Below are 22,871 nucleotides of genomic sequence, written 5' to 3'. Positions count from 1 at the left end.
GTATGTTTAAAAATGTTCGGGTCTGTGGAGGAGAAGTGTGCATTCTGGTTTTTAGTAACTGTCTTTTCTTGTTAAGAAGAATTTATCGATCAGTAATAAACAACAGTAAGATGGACGCTATTGGTATTTGTCGTCCGGGTGTTTCGGTGGTTCGATGTCTCCTTCTTCAAGAACGGTAGTTTACACTGTCTTACGTTTTGTTGTGACTAATCTTCAGTATAAGTAGGCTTATAGGTATCAGTATCATACTGAGTTTATATTTTACATAGTTTAGTTAGACAGGACTAAGCTTCGGCACTTTCTCATACCGTTAAAAACTGTTATATGTTGATTTTCGTATGCATGTATTTGAAAGTAACAACAATGCATAGTACTGACAATTTCAATCTGATCAAACAGCTTCAGTGCACCAAAGATCGACCACCCAGAGCAATATGTATGTTTGTGCGTATGTGCGCGCGTGTGTACTTATGAAAAAGTGAGACGTGTGTGCGTGTGTGCACGCGTGCGTGTGTGGTGGTCGGTTGGTGGCAGGTTACCCATAAGCCATAGAGGTGGGTTAATTCTTACAAAAATGGTAAATGGTGCAGTTTCGGAATCTAGATTAAAGGTTTGTCTCGATAGTATCATGGGGTTGTCTTCACTATATCATAACAAAATCTTTATCAACGCCAATTATAAGTGAGTGAGTGAGTTGAGTTTAAGCCGCACTTAGCAATATTCCAGCTATATGGCGGTGGTCTGTAAATAATCGAGTCTGGACCAGACAATCCCGTCATCAACAGCATGAGCATCGATCTGTGCAACTGGGAACCGATGACACTTGTCAACAAAGTCAGGGAGCCTGACCACCCGATCCCGCTAGTCGCCTCATACGACAAGCTGAGTCGCCTTTTTATGGCAAGCATGGGTTGCTGAAGACCTATTCTACCCCGGGCCTACACGGGTCGCCAATTGTAAGTAACTGAATATCATATCTGCCTTAAAGTAATCCTGTACCTGGAGGGCCATTAAAATGGCGTTCAGTCTTGTCGGATAATTACACGTGATTTGATGCCTGGAACTGTTTAAATGACAGACCTGCATGTGTGATTCAAATAGCAAACTACATCTGTAAATAAGAAACGCTTATTTAATTACCTTCCTTAAAAAATACGTTTGAAGGATTTTCATTACCGAAAGGAATAACAGTACTGGGTGTGATTATCTAATGCAGCTTTTTTCACTGAGCAAGCGAACACAATATTACACACAGATGTACTTATTGACTGAAAGCAGGCATAATGCATTAGTCGGATGAGCTTTGTTACGCCGCTTTTAGCAACATTCCCGCAAAATCACGGTGGGGGGAGACACCAGAAGTGGACTTCACACATTGTACCCATGTGGGGAATCGAACTCGAACTTTCGGCGTGACGAACGAACGCTTCTATCACAAGGCTACCACACCGCCTCGTATTACCTTGAATATTGAATGGATGCGAAACATATCACTTGATTTAATTTAGTCGTCGGGGTCTAAGGCCAATGTCAATGATAACATGAGAGCCAATCTATATTATCGACCTGTAGTCCTTTTCTCCCGCTCATACTTGTCTAAATACCTGACAACCGTTTGAAGGGACAAAATTAAGTCGCTTGTATACACTAGTTTGCTTTGAAAAAACCCTGATAGGTAGGAGCTTAGTAGGTAATCGTGACCAACTGTTAGTCTATACTGCGTAGTTCGTATACCCCTCTGATATGTGTAAATTGGCACGGCTCCCTCGGCCGAAAGCTTTGATTACACAATGCCATTTAGAAACTGGTCAAATGTAAGATTGTCACATTACGCTTCTTAGTTGTCCGACTTCATGTCCGCTTCAGAAATACTCCTATTTCAAATAATAATACACATAAAATGGAATTGAAGATTTCAGCACCTATTGCAATCATACGTAATGTATTGAAAATATTCTTTGAACTAGAATTATGAGTAACGTTTGAATTCATGCATCGAAACGTCTACAAATCAGTTCAGAGGATAGATGACAATTGTGTTGATTTATAAGGCAATATCTGGCGAGTATCTGTTTTGAAGCTGCAGTTTCAAATAATAATACCCAGCAGTAGCCTATAACAGGTAACAGCTGTTAGTCGCATATGTCGATGTATTGCAAAACAATGTCCTTCGCTGAAAAGACTGCTATCATAGGTTCAATAAATGCTGAAAATTGGAGAATTCTTAACAAAGCTTTATACTAAGACGCAGCTGTTCACATGCACGATATTTGCACATACATGCACAGCAGGTGGATGCATGATCATCATGCAATCAATGCATCGGCATAAGGTTTGCAGTTGGTTCCCCCAAGTTAGTAGAAAATCCCCAACTCGTGAATACTAAACTTTTAAAGAGTAGAGTATATTTGATTTTTCTTTTCACACAAAACACACCATAGCCATAGACTATTCATTGTGGGTGTACATGTATTTTTGAACACGAACAATCCTACCCTTAACCCGGAAACAAATAAATGTTTCCTTACAGAGTAAGGTTTACTTTCCCCATTTATTCGATTTTAACACACCTCATCCAGGTCAACCGATATACGAATTAGTGTTTGTGTTTCAGTGCTCCTTTGAAAAGAGAGGCCAAACGATGCCACCCGAAACCGTTGAAACATCTCTGCGTCTTTAGGAGTAAAATTATTTAAAATCATTTACTATTTAGTTTAATTATTTGTTTCCAAAAGAATATTCCACGTCATCGGCGTCCTGCAGCTGTAGCCTATCGTCACGATATTATTGCGCAGCACTGAAAATACTTCCTGTCAGACCGCGCGCGGAGTCGGTTTTATGAATTTATGGTTCAAAGATTTAATGTCATTCCCTATTCGTCCCCTCATTATTCATAATATATACATTTCAGTTACACGGTGCGACTTCTGGAAGGAAGCTTAGAATGTGTGTGAGTGTGTGTGTGTGTGTGTGTGTGAGAGAGAGAGAGAGAGAGAGAGAGAGAGAGAGAGAGAGAGAGAGAGAGAGATCTGGTATTCGAACCAAGAGGACGCGACCCTGCTCTACGTGATGTTGCAGACGACATGGCTGCACGTACCCTTTCAAATACTGTGACGATATGGAGACGCAGGGTCTGAAGGTAAGGTGTGGTGAGGTGAAATAGGGTTTAACATCCTACTTAAGAATATTTCGCTCATATGACGACCGATCTGGCGTTCACGTGTGTCTGTCTGTAGTAATCCAGGCTTAAGCTGGTATTGTAGTGCTTGCTCACTGAGATACCACGTCGCAGTTCAGAATGAAGAACCGATTCAAACACATTATACCGACTCCGATCCGTCCTTTTTGTACCCATTTAAGCCGAACGCCAGACAGGGACCAACAAGTACCACATTTTAACGGGGTCTTTTTTGTATGATGAGGCCGGGGATCGTACGCGCGACCTTTCGCTCTCCGGTGGACGCTCTAACCACTACACCACAAAGTCGGTTAAACACTCAGGTTCGATAACTCTTGGTTCGATTTAGGAGTAACGCTTCACATCCTTTTCGAACTTTCATACTGAGAAACAAATACATATGACTTACTAGTTTGAAAATAAAATTTATTCAAAGCAAATTCAACAAAATCCACATCTCAAATGTAGGACATTTGATCACTTAATGTGATAAAATAATACAATTCTTTAATACAAAATAATGCTGGCGTGACAACATACCATATGGAATAAGTCGTCAAAAACGGAACAAATACATATTTAAAATTAAAACACAACCATCGAAACACATTCGATAAAGTAACAGAACATTCGTAACTGAACATTCCTCGTTAGACGACGAGTGACAATGTTTCGAAACTCAGTAGAACGTCGTTAAGGTTTCAAAACGCACCGGAAATGAGTTTGATAAGAAACTGGTTGGAGCCATCTTCGTTTAACAATAGTTTGGATTAACACAGGCTCTGCTATCAGACTGAATGCGGATATATACGTACCGCAGTAAAACAACGAACACATCGTTACTGAATGTAGTGACCAGTGTTTCAAGGTGAAAATTGCATTCGTATACAAGAAACGAATTACACATCCATTATTGAGATTTGCGGTTACTTTGCCATAGCACCAATACCATTACTACTGGGTAATATATTGAGGGATGGAAACAGGGAATCGTCAGAACAGAGCAATCGTCAAGTAGCAATTCAAGCTGAGTCACTAATTAGAATTAAGGGAGATTTCCAATCACCAGGTACGACATGAGACCAGGGAATGATGTAACTTCTAACGAATCAGATAGATTGTAGAGAGTCATGTGACAAGGGTGGAGCAGGCTCGAACACCTTAAAAAGATACCACCAGCACTAAAACGTGTGCGAGGTGCGGTGCGGGTTGAAGAGTCAGCAGAACGTTCACATCCAGACTGATCAGTAAAGAGCTTGTCCTACCCTGTCCAGGCCGAGTCAGACTGTTATGAAGAGAGGGATCGAGTAAACCGATGTGAGTATAGAGCCTTGTGTTGAGTTATTCATTGTATGCCAGAGTGCCAGTCCATGAATGCTATGTGTTAGTTAGGAATCCCGGTCGTCAGACCACTTATTCCTAGATGTGGCACCCCGGACGGACCAAGCGAGTATGCCACCAGAACTTACAGCACCCCCCAATAATGCAGAACGGCCATCGTAACAGGTAACTGGTAAGAGGGTTTACTAACACCCAAATCCCAGTTACGACATGGTGGAGATGCGGGGTCAGATGGAGGCAGATTCTGGGGATCCTGGGGGCTGGAAGGTCGTAACGGTGGCTGTATTAAACCAAGGCCGGCCGATTTAGTAAACATATTGGAAGTGATGGGACAAAAGACCGGACTGTCATATGACGTCGATAAATCAGAATCATTTGTTTGAGACATTACACGTCCAGAGGATTTGAAAGAATCCTACACATATCATACTCAAACCGCAAATCTCAATAAATGGATGTTTAATTCGTTTCTTGTATACGAATGCAATTTTCACCTTATAACACCAGTGTGCGAAATAGCCTCCAAATTTGCTGGCCTTTTGGGGTAGCTATACATGTACCTGAAAGTTACTGGAAAAAAAATAATTCTCTAGCCAGGTCTTTGGACCCGGGTTTCATGATTAAGCTGCTAATATATGATAAACATTCTTATCAGACAAAAAGCTTGCGTGCTTTAAAGGTGTGTTATAATCTAACACGTCTGAGAGAGGCAAAATGACCTTATGTGAATTCACTAGCCAGTAGGACCAGCGACTGTGGAGATTTACAAGCCCGACAGGACTTTTACCAGCCACCGATTCTAGGGCCAGTAGCTATTTCGCACATTGGTAGTAACAGTCTTTCAACTAGCGGGGAATCTCAGAAAATTAATAACATTCTGTATTCAGAGTCAATATGAGGATAATCAAGACCTGACATACAAGCTTAGTTGTTGTTTAAGGCTGTGAAAGGATCCCTCTTTGCTAGTGCGTGATTCTTATGTGAGAAATACGCCCACATGCCTTAGTTTACCGTTATCAACTGGCAAGTGACCTTACTGGGTCATGACGTATCTCATTCCAAGCACACCCTGTCTAGCTTAGGGCGAAATGTTTGTCGTGACACAGTCATGGACCCCCTGAAGATTAGGGGCACAATAGGTTTTCAGCAATCCATGCTTGCCACAAAACTTGAAAAGGCGACTATGCTTGTCGAAATAGGCGACTAACGGGATCAGCTGATCAGGCTCGCTCACATATGGACACGTCATCGGTTTCCAATTGCGCAGATCGATGGTAGAACTGTTGATCACTGGACTGTCTGATCCAGACTCGATTACTTACAGGCCGCTGCCATATTGCTGGAATATTGCAGAGTATGGCGTAAACCTATACTCACTCATATAGTCACGACTGCAATCCGATGAGACAATGCTGTCTTTCCCGAATGTTACGGGGCGTACCTACTGTCGGGAGTGATTGGCTGACCTCTCTGGACCTTTACTGAGACGCAAGACTCTTTTGCAGACGTATAGGACTGCATCTATCTTTTAGTGTTATTACAGGATACCTCCGTCCATCTTCTACCTCTGGTTAGTGGCTTCCAGATGTCCACTTCTCGTCACTTAACACTACTTAACTGTTAAATGTTGGCGTCTATTCAACGCTAATAAACTATTTAATAGCTAACTTCAATTTGTTCCTTTGTTTTGCATGCATCTTGGTTGTCGTATTACTTTGCTGTTCTTACATGTACGCATAAATGCTAACTGTCGCATGCCATTCATTCATCCGATGAAGGAGACAGATCAGTGAGGATAGCAATCCGACCAGACCATGACAGGACACATCAGTGAGGATAGCAATCCGACCAGACCATGACAGGACAGATCAGTGAGGATAGCAATCCGACCAGACCATGACAGGGCAGATCAGTGAGGATAGCAATCCGACCAGACCATGACAGGACAGATCAGTGAGGATAGCAATCCGACCAGACCATGACAGGGCAGATCAGTGAGGATAGCAATCCGACCAGACCATGACAGGACAGATCAGTGAGGATAGCAATCCGACCAGACCATGACAGGACAGATCAGTGAGGATAGCAATCCGACCAGACCATGACAGGGCAGATCAGTGAGGATAGCAACCCGACCAGACCATGACAGGGCAGATCAGTGAGGATACCAATCCGACCAGACCATGACAGGACAGACCAGTGAGGATAGCAATCCGACCAGACCATGACAGGACAGACCAGTGAGGATAGCAATCCGACCAGACCATGACAGGACAGATCAGTGAGGATAGCAATCCGACCAGACCATGACAGGACAGATCAGTGAGGATAGCAATCCGACCAGACCATGACAGGACAGATCAGTGAAGATAGCAATCCGACCAGACCATGACAGGACAGATCAGTGAAAATAGCAATCCGACCAGACCAATCCGACCAGACCATGACAGGATAGATTAGTGAGGAAAGCAATCCGACTAGACCACGACAGGATAGATCAGTGAGGATAGCAATCCGACCAGACCATGACAGGACAGATCAGTGAGGATAGCAATCCGACTTTATTTCACTAGTCGTGTAGTATCGCAGTCTGATTTAAACGGGAGCGATAGTCGGCACTGTGTGAACGCGGCATAAACGAAATAAGTCTATATGTTTCAATCTCCCATATCACTGGGGCCCTTTCCAATGTAAAAGACTATGCTGTCTATGAAAGTTATACATCTATATTCTGAGACTTTTCTTAGTCTAGGTGAAAGCACAACTGAGGATTCCAGCATTTTGTTTGTGAAAAATAGTAAATATATTGAGGCAAAGACGTGTCAGTGTAAACCATTGAGTATAACAAATTTATCAATTATTTCATAAAACATATCGGGATAGGGAGAAGGTGATTTGTAAATGGATGCTTAAGTTCCAAGCAAGAGTTAAAAAGGAAAATCGTGTTTGTTTTGTGCGGCGTTAATCATCAGCCAAACTCTGATGTGTATATCAGAATCAAGTCGTTAGCATCCACGATGCTTAAAAAAGACTGAAGAACGATTTAGCCATCTTACCTATACATCCTCTAGGAAGAAGACGGTAACACGCACCCGCACGCAAGTACTGTTCTACCATCTCTTTGGCATAAATTCTGGAGAGGTGTAATTACATTTAGTGAGTTGTCGATTCATAAAGCAATATAGATTGTCTTCTCGTTGTCTAAAAAAAGCTGCTATCCTGCCCAGACCACTGTTGGTGATCAATAGGGTGTCACAATGACTCAGCGCTTCTTGATCCAGTATCACCTTTCGGAAGCCCTCACACCGAGGTGACTTGTCCACGTGCGCAATAACACCCGGAACTGTCACTGAATTATTTGGGAAAAGTCGAAGGCTTTCTTTCCACATATTTTCTGAATCTGTTGACACAAATATTTTATATTTTGATGTATCGTTGTACTTTTCTAGAAATTTCCATATTGGTTTCACACTTTCATTAGTATTTCTTGTCTCGCTGTCATTTGGAATGTTTGGATTCTTACCCATACGAATTTGTGCACAAATAAGCGAGTAGTTCCTTGGAACGAGAGATAGGAATTTATCCAGATCCTTTTGCAAATCATCCTTTAAACGAAACAACGTCCTCCACGATTTGGCATAGATTTCACTCAGAGATGCATTCGCTATCCAACCCAGAGTTTTCCTATGAATATTATTCCTCTTCAAATATTGAGCAAATTCAGTATTAACAGTGAGGTAAGTTATATTTTCTGTGAAGATCTTGCTGACGTCATCAGTAGCCAGTTTCAATCGCAGTGGATGTGCGGACGCGTCAAGCTTTTTCAAAATCTGCGATTTGAGTTTGTGTATCTCCGGATTGACTGTCCAGTCCACTTCATTCGGGCGGAGAAAGTTTGACAACTCACAAGGTTTGTTCAGCTCAATGCCAAACCCTCGACCCGTCATTACCGACATAACGTAACCAGCAACGATGCCTTTCTGGCGATCAGCATATCCACCGCAGAGTTGGCCCTTTAAACATCTGTAAATTATGTAAGGAGTTGGTTTAATCCTGTCCCTCTTATCTGGCCCTGTCGTGTGGACACTTGGAGGCTGAGTTGTAAAAACAAAATGGTGTGGCGTGCTGGACTGTTTCTGCTGACCTGTAGAAGACCGTTGGATCACCCGAAGGTGGTCACTGGTGGCGTTGATGAAACTCTGTGGCGTTGCTGCTATGACAGCTGCAGGTAGGTACCTGGAGACCACGGACATTGTGATGAAGGCATGGTTGGTCTTCACTACAACGCTGTACAGGACTAACGCAACGGCGCCCGTGACGACACCAACGACGACGGCGCGACGGAACATCTGCTGTTAAACAAGACAAGGAGAATTAGTTAAAAACTGACTGTGCAAACGTACATGCAAACGTACCTACCTACCTACCTACCTACATACCTACATACATTACGTACGTACGTACGTACGTACATACATAGCATAAGCATACATCATTACCCATACAACAGGGTTGTATTTTTCCCGTAAGGCCCTAAAGAGGTTACACCTTTTGGTGAATGTTGATTGGCCGATTTCAGCCAATGAAATGAAGTCGCATCACACGCTTAGTGAAATTAGGATTCCTGACATCGGGCGTTCCTTTATAGAGAAACAGCTGTTTAGGGTTTTTTTAAATCGAAAACTAATTGGGCAATCAAACGAAAAACCAAACCCTCGTTATATTAATACGTAAAATTCTCGGGAAATGACAGTGAGTGAGTTTAGTTTTACGCCGCTTTTGGCAATATTCCAGCAATACCACGGCGGGGGACACCAGAAAATGGACTTCACACATTGTACCCATGTGGGGAATCGAACGCGGGTCTTTTGCGTGACGAGCGAACGCTTTAACCACTAGGCTACTTCACCGCCCCTCGGGAAATGACAGATTATCTTCGCCCGCTTATATTAGATACGTAATTATCGAGCTCTAGCCTAGATTCTCGCTAGTTATTATATTGTCTACATCAGTGTACGAATGGAACCAATATCAAGCTGTTACTGGAGTGTGTCCCAGAAAATATTCGACGAAGACTCAGGAAACAAAGATCGAGTTAACAGGTGGTTCGAATACTGGATTATTTTTCAGACGGGATCATGATTTTTTTATTCTTATTCTGTGGTGTTTGAAACATACATACATAGTGACAACCAAAACCTCTTATTAACCTGTGAAGGACCGGGATGGAATTGGTCTTCAGTAACCCATTCTTGTCGTAAAAGGCTACTGACGGGATCGGGCGGTTAGACTGGTTGATAAAAGGCGACTATGCTCGATACGGGATCGGGTGGTTAATCTTACTGACTTGGTTGCCACATGTCATCGGTTCCCATTTGCGCAGATCGATGCTCATGCTGTTGATCACTCGATTGTTTACGCCATATAGCTGGAATATTGCTGAGTGCGGAATATTGCTCACTCGCTCACTCACTCAGGCTGGCTGCCATCCGTTTCTCAGGTGTGTATGTGGAAACTCATGCTGTTGATCACCAGATTGGCTAGTCCAGACTGGAATATTTAGACCGCTGCCGTATAGGTGGAGTATTGCTGAGTGTGGTGTTAAACAATAAACAAACAAAAAAACAATTATGTTTATATATATCTATCTATCTATCTATATATATATATATATATATATATATATATATATATATATATATATATATATATATATATATATATATATATATATATATATGTCCGGACCGTAGAAGAACGCTCTTGTTAGAACTAAAGGAAAGCAAGTGAACATACAATGTTAGCAATGTTCAAATTCTGTCATAGCGCTAAAGCTCACCTGGAAAACCGTCATTTATCAATATTCTGTTACGATAGAAATATAAACCTAGTAGACGACCCATGCCTGAGAATTAAACCGTCAGTTATTCACATCTGGAATCACTAACATAGGATATAGAATATCACATCTATCTAAATCAGAGTATATACCTGATCCAACACAAATGAAGCATCAAATATATCAAGAAACAGATAAAAGTCAAATATTATGTAAAAGATATTTATACAAATTCAAAAATAAAATGAACTCACGTTCGATTCACGTGTTCCCATCATTTCATTCCACTACATATTGACATAATGCACGTGCTAACGGAAGCTGCACGTGCAAATTTTGAAGTCTTAATTAATCGTGCGAGGGAAAACAGGAAGGACGGACACGTGGGATTGTTGTGGCTGGTTATGGATGCAGATATTTCTGGGCATGTTGAATAAAAAGAATTTGTTTAAAACCTAGAAACAATTTTTTTAAAAAGACAGGGATCGATCGAACATTTTTCTTCGATTATTTATCGTCCAGAAAGGACAAAATACGAGTACATAACAACGCGTAGATAACAACTATCATTATCCTTCCCCCAGCCCAACGTTTTTTAACTAATAAATACACTCGTGGCAGACAATATTTTCTGGACAGTTTAAAATACTTTAGAGTATTAATTTCAAGAATATGGTACACAAAATGAAATGGCATTTTCTTGATATTCATTCTGCAAAAAAATAATGAATTTAAACCTGTTTTGATACTTGTATTACCAAACAAGCTGTAAACAGTAGAAATCTTAAATACAAGGTAACAGCATGATACTCGTCTTCATCATTAGGACAAAAAGTATACAAACACGTATTGGATGTCCAGCGTCCCTTCTTAGTGATTAGAACATGGGAGGTCATGGGTGAGTGAGTGAATATGTTCACTTTCAGCAATATTCCAGAAATGTGCCAATTGGAATCGAACACGGGTATTCGGCGTGACGAGCCAACGCTTTAACCACCAGGCTACCCGACCGCCTGGAACGCAATGCGTTGAGGCCCCTGAATATATGCTCAGGGAAACGAATAAGGGAACGCATGAAAGCTCAAGTGTCCCTTTATTCTGTTCTGTTTCTCCACAAGGTGTGCATTGAGCTGTGAGTTGAATTCTGGAAACGAATTAATGAACAATTGTTCTTTCATTGTTCCCTCATTCGTTCTATGAGCATATTTCACGACCTCGGTTTACTTCCGGTTCTCCTGCCTAGACATTGCTGGAATTCTTGTTAAGGCGAAGTGGGGCGGTGGGACAGCCTAGTGGTTACGGCGTCCGCTCGTCACTGAGAAGACCAGTTCGATTTCCAATATGGGTGTTATGTGTAAAGCCGGTTCCTTCTGTGGTGACATTGCTGGAATATTGGAATAAACGGCAATACCAAACTCACCCGCTTACCAAAAAGCGGCGTAAAATAACTCAATTTATTCAAATATTTTCCATGGTACGATATTTTTTTATTTTATTATATGTCATTACTGACATAAACCGTCAGTTACCGTTATAACAAATGTAACCAGCTAAACACACAACACAGATCTGGGTATTGCGTGTGTTTGTATATGTGTGCGTGCGTACGTGTACGTGTACGTGTACGTGTACGTGTACGTGTACGTGTACGTGTACGTGTACGTGTACGTGTACTTCTTTAAACCATAGCTGATTACTTCCATATTAAATCAGGCATACAAAAACAAACGCATAGTGCCCACTCCCACCGCCTCTCTCGGCGCTTCATTCACATCCCTTTTGTGTATTCAGTACCCGCAGTATCTGAATCTAATATGACAGAAATACTAAATTTGCTTCAAGATATTTCCAACATATGAAAACTGTCTCAAATGGTGTCCATGCAAACATCGACTGAAAGGAAAATGTTTTATCGGAAGGAGAAATCACAATGATCAACGAAAACAGGAACCAATAGCTCCATAACGGAGACCGTTTATAATTTATGTCACAGGTAAACCAACCCCCTTCCCAACCACCAACAATTCAAGTTGTCATGTGGCCATCTATAATCTACAAAATCAATAACACTCACACACCCGTAACTATTAACCAAAATAATTGTCATGTTATTGCGTACAAATCTACCCCCTAAAACCCCACTCCCTAACACACGCACACAAATATTTACACCTCCCAAGAACAAATAGGGTGGACACCCTTCCCTTCCCCCTTCACCTCAAATCATGATTTCACCACTCTCCCTAAATCCATGCACAGATACTGGGACAACTAATCGAATCAGCCCGACCCATGTTCAACATGTTACAGCGTCGCCATGAGAAACAACGTCCTGCGTCCTTCTATGACGTCGTAAACCTTATTCCTGTGTTTGCACAGTCGTGTCAAGTGATAAGCGCAAGTTATATAAAACCTTCTGGTCTCAGCATGCAGAAGTGTTCCCGGTCGGTAGTTGTGTTATCATTCAGCAAGACATTGTGGATGGTTCGATGAAGTACATAACAAGTTATATTTAGGGACCGGTCATAATTTATCACTAGGGGAGGCGAGGAGGATTTTTATATTTTTCTGTGAAAAACAAAACAAACAAAAAACAAACAAACCCAAAACACGAGAACATAAACGGAAAATGTTCAATAACCTGTTTGTGTAGAGTCTGCAGTGTGTCCAAGTTGTTGGCTGTTGCATATAACACGCAGAATCGCCACAGTGCCTCCAAGCGCACGTTTCTCCTCCTCGTACCATCGAACAGCCACCCATGAACCCATGAACCCTCAGGTTAGAATTGTTCTTCAGTAACCCATGACTGTCGCAACACGCTTGAAACCAGACAAGATGGTCAGACTCGCTGACTTGACCGATTCATGTCATCGTATCTCATTTACGTAGATAAATGATCATGCTGTTGAGCACTGGATTGTTTGGTCTACACTCGATTGTTAACGGGTGTTCGGTGGGGTAGCCTTATGGCTAAGGCGTTCGCACATTACGGAAAGGGTGCCGATTCGATTTCCCACATGGGTACAGTGTGTGAAGCCCATTTGTGGTGCACCCGCCGTGATATTGCTGGAAATTCGCTAAAAGCGGCATAAAACACAACTCATTCACTCGATTATTTACAAACCGCTGCCACATAGCTGGAATATTGCTGAAGTCACTAAGTTCATTCACTGAATGATCCAACCAATTTTTCGTATACTAGTATACTATTAATTAAATACAGGTCATTATTAGGAAACTATATACTGGTACAATTTTGTTACAGCTCAGGTTCATATGGACAGCCATCGAGTAACAGTTCCGTAACTGATTTATGTTCAGTCACTGTCAAACTGAGAGAATGCTTTGTTTTGATTGACGGTTTAGCATACACTATGAACAGTCGGGTCACTAGTTCCGAGATCATACGGCAACAAGAAAATACATTCCTGTGGCAATTATCTGAACGTTTTGTAGTGTTGGTATTATTATTTCTGTACTCACGGACATTCTGAACCGTATGGCTTTCTCCTCTTCACACCACAAAAGGTCCACAGCAATAGGCACCCGTATCTGAAACAAACAAATGTTCTGACTATATCTGGGGCGGTGGGTAGCCTAGTGCTTAAACCCTCCGTTCGTCACGCCGAAGACCCGGATTCGATTCTCCACGTGAGTACTGTGTACGAAGTCCATGTTTGGTGTCCTCCGCCGTGATGTTGCTGGAATATTGCTAAAAGCAGAATAAAACTTCATTCACCCATTTAAAAGCATGCCCTTGATAAGTACCATCGACAGGAGAGCATTTAAATATTCTTTCCACCAAACATAAAATGTATTTTCAGATCATGAGTAGCAACAAAAATAGGTTTATGATAATCATTAACGCACAAAAAATATGTTTGTTTTTTTTTCACACAAAACAATTCGCAACTACGTACTGACCATTCACTTTATGTATACTGACACGGTGGAAACACTGTCCACGCGAAATGTGGAGTTGCCCCAAATGCAGCCTGCTCCATTTCTTCGAAGGACAGTGAAAGAAGAACATGTGACAAAAACGTAAAGGTAGGTTTTCCCTCATATTTTCATTATTTTGCTTGGATGGCAGGTTTTGTCATTTGGTAAACAGGTCTAGAAATTTGCAGATCTTTCTGCAATAGCTTGACACCATCTGCATTTATTGCATTTGCGCGTAAAGCGAGGGCACCCTCCTGAGTGTCGAAAAATGATCATTTCATCAGCAGAAGCGCCTCATTTTAGCTGCCAGTTCTTAGATATGGTCATTTTAGATCTTCATTCGCAGTGCAGGCTTTATTGCGTCAGTAATTCTTCAATTATCGTCGAAAAACCAACTCTACATTTTACATGGACTTGGTGACATTTATCACTAAATTGTGTAGTTTTAACCGCCATGTCATTAAACGTTATTCTAGGTATTTGTTGTGAAGAAGAATGTTTTGTTCGTGAATGTTGTAGATTTTGAATATTAACATACTAAAAAGTCGAGCAACCCCCAAATTTTGATCAAGGAAGTGCCATTTTCACCGCTAGCGCTTTGTGATAACACTTATGTTAACATATGTCTATCAACCAATATTTGAATGCAACTAAACATCATTACTAGACAAACTCCAGTCATTTTGGTGTAGTTTTGATCTGCATAATGTTGAAATGGTAATGTAAACTATGCACTGTGAGATGACAGTTTTCACTGGGCAAAATTGACATAATGACCCTCATTAATGGGAGTCACCTGAGTGAGTGAGTGGGCGAGTGAGTTTAGTTTTACGCCGCTCTCAGCAATATTTTAGCTATATGGCGGCGGTCTGTAAATAATCGAGTCTGGGCCAGACAAGCCAGTGATAAACATCAATAGCATCGATCTGCGCAATCGGGAACCGATGACATGTGGCAACAAAGTCAGCGAGCCTGACCACTCGATCCCGTTAGTCGCCTCGTACGGCAAGCATAGTCACCTTTTATGGCAAGCATGGGTTGCTGAAGGCCTATTCTACACCTGGACCTTCACGGGTCTGGGAGTCACCTCCTGACATCTTTGCCTCATAGAGAGCACGAGATTATCTAGAAGTCACACTGGCAAGTAGTTCCAAGTATTCAGTACCGCATATCCACTTCTTGTAAGTTGGTCAGGGTAGATCACACCGGTTTTCTGTCCATTCCAAACATGTTCTATCGGGTTGAGATCCGGACTTTTACTTTGCCAGTAGAGGGTATCAATTCGGTGTTTTCATTTGACTTCCTGAACAACAATCTCAGGATGAGTTCAAATATTGGCATCTTGGATGCTGTGTCCGGTACAGCATGAAGGAAAGGGGTAATTGTCTTTTAAAAAATCTCATTGAAATACCCTGTCGTTTGTTTTTGTTCCTTGGACAACCTTGATGTCCACCTTCTGGTCATATGTGAGTCCAGCCCATATCATGATGCAACCGCAACCCCCAGCGACTGTAGGAAGGACACACGTTGGGGTCAGCTCATCATCTGCAGTCCGTCTGACACGTTGACAACCGTCAGTGACGTGCAGGTTGTATTGTGACTCCAAATTACCCCTTTGCCAAGTTCAAATGTTCCTGTTTTGAATTTGTCTAGCCGAGAGTCATCGATCTTGCATATGGCTAGATGTCAGCCGTGAAAGTTTGAGTGCTCTTCGAGTTTTGAATCTACCTGCCACAAGACGTTTTTTCACTAACTCACGTGACATGTCGACGCCTCTTGCATGTGTCCATTCTTTGCGTAACTGGCTAGCTGAATGGAAGGATATCGGTTCGCCATCCTACAACAGTAGGATTTCGACAGTTAATGCTCTGGAATCCATGCATCTACATAGACAGTTACTTCAACGTGAACATTTATCGCAATGGACGCTTTCAACGCAGCTCCATACAAAATATACAGTTTGATTTTTCAACGATAATAGACGAATTTCTGACGCAATAAAGCCTGCACTGTGAATGAAGATCTAAAATGACTACATCTAGGAAACGACAGAAATATGTCATATTTCGCGTTGGAACGATCATTTTCAACGATCTTGTTTCGACACTCAGGAGGGTGCCCTCGCTTAACGCGCATATGAAGTAAATGTAGATGGTGTCGAACTGCTATGGAAAGATCAGTAAATCTGGCAAAAACTGCAAAATAATGACAATGCGAGGTAAAACGTACTTTTTCTCTTGTGCCACTTCATCTTCTTTCACTGTCCATCCAGGACTGCGGCTACTCCATACTTCGTGTGCGCATCACTTCCACCCTGTGATACATGTTTTCCCGAGTGCTAACAATCCCACCCTTGGCGGCGTAAAACTAAACTCAATCATTAACTCACACTGTATCTGTTGACACCTGTGGATGGTAGTAGCAGCATGAAATACGGCAGAAGAAAAGGGTTGAACAAAGTTTAGTGTTATCATGAATGTACAAAGACATTTCCTGACCTGCCGTGTTATACCTGGTTGAAATGACCGCTGCGAATGAATCACATGAAGCTAGTGAAGAACTAGTCTCCTGATAGATGCCAAGCTACTGGTCGTGGTGACATTACTTCCTTTCTCGTCCAGGTGTTGCCTTCGTGGTTGGTCGATATCGCCGTGGAACATACTGAACATACTACGAGAGATTTATAGTCACTGTTACCTTCGCTTGTATAGGTGTTGTCTGGGAAACAACGGCGTGAGCAGGATACTTTTGTAATTTCCGTCACATGGATTATGCATATAGTGGCCGGGAGTGGGGTAATTGCACATGCATAATAAAGACCAGGAACTGAGGCCATCTAAATCAATCAATCTAAATAATAAATGCTGTGGTTATCTCACTCGTATCTTGTCCAGGTGTAAATGCACTGTGTTACAATCAATCAACCTTTATTTCTTTGTAGTGAGACCACAGGCCCACGTTATATTTCATGATTTCTGTTGTATAAAATCCGCTATGTGAGAACTCTTCTTTGACAGTATCTAGTTTTATAATTGATTCGAATAAACCCCCGGGCCCCATCAATAAGAGTGAGTGAGTTGAGGTTTACACCGCACTCAGAAATATTCCAGCTATGTGGCGGCGGTCTGTAAATAAGGCTATCAACTTGTCTGGACTAGACAATCCAGTGATCAACAGCATGAGCATCGATCTGCGCAAGTTGGGAACCGATGCCAAGTGTCCACCAAGTCAGCAAGCCTGATCACCCGATGATCCCGTTAGTCGACTCTTACGACAAGCATAGTTGCTTTTATGGCAAGCATGTGTTGTTGAAGGACTATTCTACCCTACCCCGGGACCTTCACGGGTCAGTCAATAAGAAGCCTTTTGATGCGATGCGACCGATGCACGGGCGCTGCCTTCCTCTCTTACTTTATCCTCGGTTTCAATGTCGACTGTTTCGGCAAGCATTGGTTGCTGAGGACCAATTCTTGTAACGTACTGTTTCGGCAAGCATTGGTTGCTGAGGACCAATTCTTGTAACGTATGCTAAATTTGGTATTAGACTTTCTTAGTCAAGTACAGATTCTTGCACTTTTATTGTGTTGAGTCCCAACCGGGATTCGAACCCACACCCTCAGAGTCTGGCATCTAATCGCCAGCACACAAAGCCAGTCGCCTAACCAGCTCAGCCACCGCGCCCAATTCTTACTTAAATCAGGGATAATCTACAACAGGGATAGTTCACTCACCTGCTTTCTTTACCATTTGTACTAATTAGCGCGTGCCTCGTCATGCTCCAACGCACACAATGACTAGGCTCGTTCCCAGTGCAACTTCAGTTGTGTTTAACAGAACTTCTGCCAGTTTATTGTTGCAGTCGGAATTTTACAATGAATGAATGAATGAATGAATGAATGATAGTAAAGATTAAGAGCAAGAATTAAATTTGAATGAATGAAAGAAAGGAAGCAAATGGATAAAAGAAAGTACATATGTGCATGAATGAAAGAATAAATGATACACCGCGGCCTCCCCACCTCTCCTACACACACACACACACACACACACCATGTTAAAGAACGCAAAAGTACCGCTAGAATACACGTGTTATCATCAGCTGTCCTTGTAAAAAATCTGCTTTGAAACATTTTTGCTTACATTAAAATTATTTCAGATATCTTATTGCAATGAGGGGAATGGAATGGACATAAACAAAATGTTAACTGACACTGTCACACAGCCCTCAAGAACAGAAAGCGTAAAGCTGTCACAAAGCGTTGTAAACACCTTTCCAGTTTGTCAAATAATAGGATCAACAAGAAAGAAAGAAGTTATGTAACTACAACCCTCAAGCATCAATGGCGAATCAGATCAGATCGGCATATTTTTAACACACATCATATACACCCTAACAATTAGTTTTAGATTATGAAACTATTACTATTGCATGCAAACACATTTCACCTGATAGTATATTAAATTAAAAGGTGTGTGACAGATGTTTTTGAAGAAATAACTAGAAACACTCAAACAACGGCGTGTAGCATTTCAGTGGGGGATCTGATCACATCAGCGACATGTCATATTTTTCAAACACCTCAAATACACCCTAATAATTTTTGTAAGTCATAAAACTATCACTATTACTTGCAAATACCTTTCAACTAAAGGCATGTTTCCCTTCTAGAAAGTAAACGAATGTGTGAAAGACGTGTTTATCGGCTCAATTTAGTCTGTCTTCGTGGAGAATCGAGAATGGAAGCCAGTGAGCTATAACATACCGACTGAAACTTTACTACCAATCCACTGTCGTAATACTGACAAGGGTTAGTCCCACCTGTCCGGTTTGTTTGATATGCCGACAGATAATCCCGTACGGGGAATTACCGTCTTGTCTTTGATGTACCGACTGGAATACTGGACAAGGGGAGCAATATAAAGTTATATCTTTTTAAGGGTTAAAAGGTTAAGAAGGTAAATTTTAACATTTTAATACTGCATTTAATTAACAATGCTACGTAACTTGACATTTTGACATTCATAACAATATATATACACAATTTCCTAAATTGACATTATTTTACAAAATTGTAAACCATATATATGTTTCCTGACTATCCTTGTGATCTTGCTCCAGGGAATGTTTCTGATGACAGTAACTTCAATCTGAGGAATAATGAAAATTATCAGACTATAAGATGAAAATCTACCAACTGCCAAATCGTTACTGCCCGACACAATGTAACTGTGGAATGAACTACCTATAAATGCGAAAAATGCTTCCTCTTTTGGACAGTTTAAGAATCTAATCAAACCAAAAGTTAACACAAACATAATGTTCGATCTCAATTTTGGTAGCCGATTCTGTCATATAATTCACTGTCGCCTTAGTGTGGGATGCAGTGACTTAAACAGTGACAGGTGTAATCGTTTCATCTCAGATAATGCTACTTGCTCCTGCTCACAAAGCCCAGAGGGTGTATTCCACTATTTTTTCATGTGTCCTAAATTGATAGCATTCGATACGAATTATGTTTATATGTTTAGTAGAACGGTGTTGGCTCAGTGGGTAAGTGACAGGAATTGACTGACAACTGAACTGCGCTCACTGAAACTGACTACAACGGGCCAGCAACCCAAGCGCAACACTTAAACTGGATTACCTCGGATTACCTGAGCGGACAAGTGGGACTGACACTGACACTAATACCAAATATCTGACTTAAACTGAAGTGACAAAATAGTTAACTTATCTTCTACATGTGGAATTTCAGTTGTCACAAGACTCAGCGAATTTAATCAGCTGCTGAATATAAACCGGGCTCAATCTTAAATACTGATCATGACTGCACTGGTTACGTGTTACAGCGGCCAAAGTGCCATAGTTCAGCGAACGATACCACATACCTTCACCGAAGGGAACTACATGTACGACACGCATTGCTCACTAGCGTTCAGATCAAATGATTGACCAAAACCATACAAAAGAGGGATGCAACATCAACGCTTCAACAGTAAACTCACTGTAGGTAGGGCGGCACGGTATTACCGGTATACCGGTATATCGCGATACTCTTTATAAACGATATTTATTGCAATATCCTTTCTGAGAAGCGGTATACTGTATAAAGAACATGTGACGTTTTTGTGATTATCTTCGTGGTTCAAATCAAAATCTACACAGACTGCCATTAACAACAATTGTTTCCATCATTATCCAGTGACAAAACGGCATACTGTACACAGGAACCCGATATCGCACTGTAGGTTAAACATAGACCATAGATATACACTCACGTCATATATATTAATAGAGTGAAGGAGCAGAAGCTGCCATATTGGATTGTCGTGCAGACATCGACTCGTTCCGATTTCAAGCTGAAATGTACGCTAGGAATTCGGTGACATTCAAAACTATGCACACGTACCTCTCAATTATACATGTCCCCAAACATCCTGCCTGATTTCCACGACATAACACCCATTTTATTAAGTATAATACGTCTTCAAACTCGAAAATCAAACCAAAACACCTCTGGGGTGAACGTTATCCCCGCACTCGCAGTGAGTTAAGTTTTACGCTGCTTTTAGCAATATTCCAGCAATATCACGGCGGGGGACACCAGAAAATGGGCTTCACACATTGTATCCATGTGGGGAATAGAACCCGGGTCTTCGGTGTGACGAGCGAACGCCTTAACCACTACGCTACCCCACCACCCCTGTAATACAATAAATTGTACAAAGAAGGAAATGGAGTACTAAGCTATGCAACCTCATTTTGAGATTGCTCTTATCAGAATCATGACATGTATGTTTAGGGACTTCAAATGTAGTTAATAGGATTGGCATGCACAGCATGTGTCACTCACTATCAAACACATAACTTCCCAATGTATCGCAATATGTTGCGCAATACGTGTCCCAGTATAGTGTTGCAATACAATTTACTTGCCGATACACAGCCCTATGGATTAGAATTTAAGCAGGGGATGAAGTATTTTGATTTTATCAAATGTATTTTGAATATCAAATGTCGTTCTCTATCTGAACATTAAAGTTGCTATCGAATGCAGTTAGTGAGTGAGTGGGTGAGTGAGTGAGTGAGTGAGTGGGTGAGTGAGTGAGTTTTACGCCGCTCTCAGCAATATTTCAGCTATATGGTGGCGATCTGTAAATAATCGAGTATGGACCAGACACTCCAGTGATCAACGACATAAGCACCGATCTGCGTAGTTGGGAACCGATGAAATTTGGCAGCCAAGTCAGCGAGCCTGACAACCCGATCCCGTTAGTCGCCTCTTACGACAAGCGTAGTCGCCTTTTATGGCAAACATGGTTTGCTGAAGGCCTATTCTACCACGGTAACTTCACGGATCGCTATCGAATGCAGTATATAGGATGATTTAAATACTATGACGCGATGCTATGAGTAGAATTTGTAGTTAAGACATGAAATGGGTTAATCACAGGAGTATGCAGATGAGTGAGTGAGCGAACTTAGTTTCACGCCGCACTCAACATTATTTCAGCTATATGGCGGCGGTCTGTAAATAGTCGAGTCTGGACCAGACAATCCAGTGAACAACAGTGTGAGCATCGATCTGCGCAACTGGGAACCGATGACATGTGTCAAAAAAGTCAGCGAGCCTGACTACCCAATCCCGTTAGTCGCCTCTTACGAGAAGCATAGTTGCCTTTTATGGCAAGCATGGGTTTCTTGAAGGCCTGCATACATGGTTTAAATGACAACATAGATGTCTTCACTAATGATATTTAACCTGAGAGGTTCGAATCTCTGTTTGGACAATAATTTTCAAAAATATAAATCTAGACTTTTTCAATCGTATAATGTTTTCAGATGCTATAATTTACATATAATTCAAATTTCAATTTTTTCAGGAAATTCTACCTCTACACTCATGGCATAAAATACGCCAATATACACGTGTACACTCATTGCATAAATAATTTCACCTAAAAACATTATACGATTGCAAATGTCTAGAGTCATATTTTTGAAAATTACTGTCCAAACAGAGATTCGAACCCCTGTGTATATAAGCATGGGTTATACTGCGACATCAGTACCACTCCTTTGTTGGGCTCATATCATATGACACACTGAAGGGTGATTTCCGATGATGTATGAAAAGTGTATGATAAGTTTTCGGATAATGTAAGATACTCTTTCAAATAAGCCTCCTTGTCGTTGATTATTAAGCCCTTTTAATGGTTATTAAATAACATTTCATGACGTATCAGCACGATGGGTGAGTTTAGTTTGAGCAATATTCCAGCAATATCACGGTATCTGGGGACACCAGAAACGTGCTTCACACACAATATCGGGTCAGAATTAATCTTCAGTAACCCAGCGTGATGTCACCACCCCATCAGCGGGAAGTCACCGCCCCATCAGCGTGAAGCCACCGCCCCATCAGTGTGATGAGGTCACCGCTCCATCAGCGTGATGAGGTCACCGCTCCATCAGCGTGATGAGGTCACTGCTCCATCAGTGTTGAAGTCACCGCTCCATCAGCGTGATGTCACTGCCCCATCAGCATGTTGAAGTCACCGCTCCATCAG

General features: G+C 41.6%; 1 protein-coding gene across 1 annotated transcript; it reads right to left on the bottom strand.

The window, feature by feature from the left end:
* Nucleotides 1–7,629: 7,629 nt before the first annotated feature.
* On the bottom strand, nucleotides 7,630–13,904 carry LOC137258946 (uncharacterized). Its single transcript, XM_067796643.1, has 2 exons — nucleotides 13,842–13,904; nucleotides 7,630–8,871 (listed from the first exon to the last, which is right to left on the bottom strand). Exons 1-2 carry the CDS (start codon nucleotides 13,845–13,847, stop codon nucleotides 7,630–7,632), a joined length of 1,248 nt encoding a protein of 415 aa, XP_067652744.1. The 5' UTR covers nucleotides 13,848–13,904.
* Between the last annotated feature and the right edge of the window lie 8,967 nt (nucleotides 13,905–22,871).

Source organism: Haliotis asinina, chromosome 12 (genome assembly GCF_037392515.1).
Source record: "Haliotis asinina isolate JCU_RB_2024 chromosome 12, JCU_Hal_asi_v2, whole genome shotgun sequence".
Taxonomy (NCBI): domain Eukaryota; kingdom Metazoa; phylum Mollusca; class Gastropoda; order Lepetellida; family Haliotidae; genus Haliotis; species Haliotis asinina.
This window is presented reverse-complemented; position numbering and strand designations above follow the sequence as displayed.